The sequence below is a fragment of the Chiloscyllium plagiosum genome, chromosome 26 (assembly GCF_004010195.1).
Source record: "Chiloscyllium plagiosum isolate BGI_BamShark_2017 chromosome 26, ASM401019v2, whole genome shotgun sequence".
Lineage (NCBI taxonomy): Eukaryota > Metazoa > Chordata > Chondrichthyes > Orectolobiformes > Hemiscylliidae > Chiloscyllium > Chiloscyllium plagiosum.
The window spans coordinates 32,112,066-32,117,571 of NC_057735.1; the positions used below are offsets into that span (position 1 = coordinate 32,112,066).

The 5,506-nt window shown below is 41.2% G+C and overlaps 1 protein-coding gene across 3 annotated transcripts in view; it reads left to right on the forward strand.

Moving 5' to 3' along the window:
- Nucleotides 1-5,506, forward strand: part of LOC122563228 (immunoglobulin-like and fibronectin type III domain-containing protein 1) — an 89,691-nt gene that overhangs the window by 29,158 nt on the left and 55,027 nt on the right. For all 3 annotated transcript variants that reach the window (XM_043716828.1, XM_043716827.1, XM_043716826.1), the window contains 2 exons: nucleotides 818-940; nucleotides 2,192-2,331. In XM_043716828.1, coding sequence (XP_043572763.1) covers nucleotides 818-940; nucleotides 2,192-2,331 — 263 coding nt within the window. The remainder of the gene's footprint in view (nucleotides 1-817; nucleotides 941-2,191; nucleotides 2,332-5,506) is intronic.

Below are 5,506 nucleotides of genomic sequence, written 5' to 3' on the forward strand. Positions count from 1 at the left end.
ACACCACACACACACCACACACCACACACCACACACACACCACACACACCGCACACACACCGCACACACCACACACATTGCACACACCACACACACTGCACACACACCACACACACACACACACCACACACCACACACCGCACACACACACCACACACCACACACCACACACCACACACACCACGGACACCACACACACACCACACACACACATTTTTACTGCAACATTTTGACAGGTTCCACCTCTGCCCTGTACAGGACAATGTTGGAGAGATTATCTGGGGAAAAGGTGGTTTAGGGTACACCCTTGTGTAGAACTCCAGGGAAAGTGTGGGGACAGAGAGAGGTCGGGAGGTCAATCACTTGGAGACTGTTTAATCTCTGTATACAAGAGACACGATCACTGTTGGAAACACGTCCTTAATGTAATGTTTCTATCGGGACCTCGAGGTCTCCTTCGGATAATCCAATTTTCGGATAATTGGAGTTCGGATAATCGAGGTTCCTCTGTATTGCTACATATCTGACGAGGTTGATTATAAATAGCTAAACCCTCTGAGGGGTAGTCAGGCTGGCAACCTACTTTTCAGGAAGGGAGCGTAACAGTGGGCAATACTCCTTTTAAGATCCAACCTTATTTCTCTCAAAACTGACTGTGCCATTTGGTAATGAAAATAAAATTCCAGGCCTTGCATCAATCTTTGCCAGATCCTGATCATTCTAAAAGTACTGCTCAAAAATAAGAATTAAGAATTGCAGGGTTTTAGATTCCCTCCTTTGTTGGCGAAACTATATATTTTGTTCTGCCTCTCTCCAGGTGTCAAAACAAGGAAATCATCAATCCCAGGAGTCACAATTATAGAATTTACAGATGATATCCCGCAAGGATGTAGTGTACCTGATATTGAACGCAGGCCAATCCCACTGACCATGCAGGAAGGTAAGTAACTAAAAAACGCATCTTCAACCTCAATCACGTTTATATTCAAAGGTGACCTTCAGAAAATCCTGTTGCCATTTTCTGACTTCTCTGTACATTTTAAAGTGCTTTCACATACTCAGTTTAACTGTGAAGTAAACAATTGGGAGGTCATAATGATTGATAAACTAACACTACAGATTGGAATTTCTGACCTGTCCTGAATCCAGGGTCAACTGGACTAGGACTCTTCTGTGACTGTACTCCAACCACATCTTCATTTGATGCTGCACAGATTAACACACAGAATCTGTTATGGGGTGAGGGGTTTGAAATTTCCTGGAGGTGTCAATTTTCTGAGGCATTCAATATAAAGAATTTCCAAAAGCGAAAACTGCCAGGAAGTTTAGTGACTTGAGGACAGAGACATAAGATATTTAACAAAAGTCCGAGTAGAGTTTATGTTACTTTTAAGCAGTGAGTTATTATGATCTGGAATACATTCACCAGTAAGGTTAGCACAAGCAGGTTCAATAATAACTTTAGAAGAGAAGTTGACATACATTTGAAGGGGAATCATTTGCATGGTGATGTAGAAAGGGCAGGGGTTGGAGTGATTTGAGTGGCTCTTTCAAATAGTTGACAAAGGCACACTGCATTAAGCAGTTTCCTTCAGTGGTGGAGGGAAGAATTTCCACACAGTGATTGTGATAAGGAGGTAGATGGGCTGCCAAAATACATGAGTATGAACATTTGCCATATTCCTGCCACTGTTAAAGTTTCCAGGAGGTAGCTGCACTGCCAGATAGAGACTGCTGTAAACTGATAGCCAGCAGGCGATTAATCTTGTGAAGGAGACAATGAAATGGTGTGTTGTGGAGAATTCTCATTTTGCCAAGTGTGCATGTGACAACGTTTCGGAGTCACACCAGCAGTAAAGCAGTGAGAGCTCAGTGGCAGGTTAGTGTTGACAGCGATTATGCAGCAACATTGTGTGGGGTAGGTGGGACTGAATAAAACACAGGAGGGACGAGTTGATGAAGCAGGTCAACACATTGCAGCCATAAAGTTTCGCCTAGCATTTTCAAGCTAAGTGAAAAAGCAGTCAAATTGAATGTAACCCATCATGATAACTTGTTCTTCTGTTATATGCAACTGATTTCTCGGCAGGAAAGGGCTGATGAATTCTTGCACATGGTAATGATACTTCAATTTTTTTATGGTTCAGAAATGATTTCATTAATGGCTTTTATTTTAATGTTTCTTTAAAAGGTAAAACTGCAAATTTCAAAGCCGCAGTACAAGGAAATCCAGAGCCTACTTTAGTCTGGAGCTTTAAAGGGGAAAGTCTCAGTAACGGTAACAAATATAAGGTTTCCTATGACAGAATTATGAATGAACATGTCTTACAGGTATGAACAATGCATCATTCATTATGAGGCATTCATATCCCCAGTTTTTATTTGTTTACTTTTTTGACAATGTGTAGAAATGTTAATTATAGTTTAACACTTGTTGAGATTGTACTTTATACCTAATCAATCTCATCAGTAAATTCTTCATTTTGAACAGCTTTTCCTACCTGGTCAGTAACAGCCCTAGATGCAACAAGAATTTAAGTGGAGATGCAAATTTATGCAATTCACTATTTTAGCATGACTATTTCTGAATTGTGAAAGACTGGTTTCTAAATACATGGTTTTGGAGGCAGAGTATTTGCTTTATTGTGTACAACTTAACTTTGGTGTCTAAAAAGGGTGATAAAACTAGGATTAGTGCTGGTTTCTGACAAGAGATTTACTCATGTTTGCAAAGAGGCATGGCTAAGGTGTTAAATGAATACTTTGTATTAACCTATAATGCAGCTACTGTCCAGGCTATTGTGACAGACAAGGAAGCTCGGTAACTAGATAAGTTTAATTAATAATGAATAGGTATTAAATAAGCTGTATGCACATGAAGTTAAGAAGGCACTGGGGCTAGATGAGATGAATTCAAGGATGTTGAAGGGGATGGGAGGGAAAATTGCAGAAGCACTACCAATAATTTTTCAATCTTCCCTAGCGTTGGGACATTGTTGAAGGGCTGGAGAATTGCAAACATTAAGCCAGTATTAAAAAAAAATTAGAAATATAAGCTCAGCAATTACAGACCAGACAATTAACCTTATAGAGTCATAGAATCATAGAGACGTACAGCACAGAAACAGACCCTTTGGTCCAACTCATCCATGCCGACCAGTTATCCTATCCTAATCTAGACCCATTTTCCAGCCCTTGGCCCATATCCCTCTAGACGCTTCCTATTCATATACCCATCCAGATACCTCTTAAATATTGCAACTATACCAGCCTCCACCACTTCCTCCAGCAGCTCATTCCTTACACGTACCACCCTATTTGTGAAAAAGTTGCCCCTTAGGTCCCTTTTATATCTTTCCACTCCCATCCTAAGCCTATGCCCTCTGGTTCTGGACTCCTCCACCCCAGAGACAAGACTTTGTCTATTTATCCTATTGATGCCCCTCATGACTTTATAAACCTCTATAAAATCACCCCTCAGCCTTTTGGAAACAATTATTCAGAATAGAATTAACAGTCACATAGAAAGTATGGGATAATTTTACAGGAGTCAGCATGGATTTGTTCAGGGAAAATCATATCTACCTATTTTGCTGAAGTTTTTTGAAGTGATAACGGATGGTTGATGAGGGGAAGGCTATTGATGTGGTGCACTTGGACTTCCCAAAGGTGTTCGATACAGTGCCACAAAGAGACTTATGAGGAAAGTGATAGTTCATGAATAGTAGCAACATAGATATAAAGTGGTAACATACCGAGTAATGAGGTAATAGGTATTTTGGGGCAGGAGGAGGGTTTGTGGCAGAACTCCCTGGGTCAGTAATAAAGCATTGCTCTTCTTGTCATATATTAGTGATTTAGGGCTCGGCATGTAGGGACCAATTTCAAAGTTTGTGAATGACTTAAAGCATGGATGAATTGTAAACTATGAAAGGAAAGCATTAAATGTCAATAAATACATTAATAAATTAGCAGAGTGGGCAAACAAATGGCAGATAAGCTAGAGTGATATATTTTGTTCCAATGATAATGGAGACACAAAATAAATTAAAGGGTATTATTCTAAAAGGAGGGCAGGAGCAGGGAGACCTTGGTGCATAAGTCATTAAAGAGCTGTTAATAAAGCACACAGTATCTTCAGAGGTATAGAGTACAACAACTGAGATGTTATACTTAACCTATAAAGAGCACAAGTGTACCCTCTGCTGGAGAACGGCATACAATTCTGGTTGTCACTGTTTAGGAAGAATGTGAACACATTGGAGAGAAGTAAAGAATGGCTCCAGGGTTGAGAAACTTCAGTTATGAGGATAATTTAAAGGTACAGAAGGTAAAGTCACATGGTATAGGGATGAGCTAGCAAGATGGATACATAACTGGCTTAGTCATAGGAGACGTAGGATAGTGGTGGAAGGAGGGCTGTGACTAATGGTGTTCCATAGGGATCAGGGCTGGGACCCCTGCTGTGTGTAAATGCTTTGGAGGAAAATGTAGTTGGTCTTATTAGTAGGTTTAGAGTTTGTGAGAAGATTTGTAGCTTGGGTGCTCTTTGTTGTGGTTCTGTTCACTGAGCTGGGAATTTGTGTTGCAGACGTTTCGTCCCCTGTCTAGGTGACATCCTCAGTGCTTGGGAGCCTCCTGTGAAGTGCTTCTGTGATGTGTCCTCCGGAATTTATAGTGATTTGTACCTGCCGCTTCCGGTTGTCAGTTCTAGCTGTCTGCTGCAGTGTCCGGCATATTGGGTTCAGTCTGTGTTTATTGATTGAATCTGTGGATGAATGCCATGCCTCTCGGAATTTCCTGGCTGTTCTCTGTTTGGCTTGTCCTATAATAGTAGTGTTGTCCCAGTCGAATTCACACAGTATCTTCAGAGGTATAGAGTACAACAACTGAGATGTTATACTTAACCTATAAAGAGGGGGGGAAAGAGAGTGTAACGGCACTCATTCGATGTAACGGCACTGTTCACCTCTATCGACAAAGCCCTAGCCAGAGAAACAATAGCCAACCTGCTGGACATACAGAACAGACAACAGGACATTGAACCTATCAACAAAGACGACATACTCAAACGACTGGACCTGTGCCTCACAACACACTTCACATTCAACAACCAAATATATGAACAAATCAACGGCACACCCATGGGCTCACCCATCTCTGGACTCATAGCAGAAGCGGTAATGCAAAGATTAGAACAAACAGTCTTACTGCAAATTCAACCCAAACTCTGGGTCAGATATGTAGATGACACTTTTGTAATCATTAAAGACACAGAAATAGAGAACACACACCGGATCATCAAAGCCACACTCACAGGAATCCGATTCACGAGAGAGGAAGAAAAGGACAACCAACTCCCAGTCCTAGAAGTGCTGGTACAGAGAACACAGAACGTAGAATTCACCACAAAGGTGTACAGGAAAGCCACACACACAGACCAAGTCCTAAACTACGAAAGCAACCACCCCAACACACACAAAAGAAGTTGCATCAAGACACTATT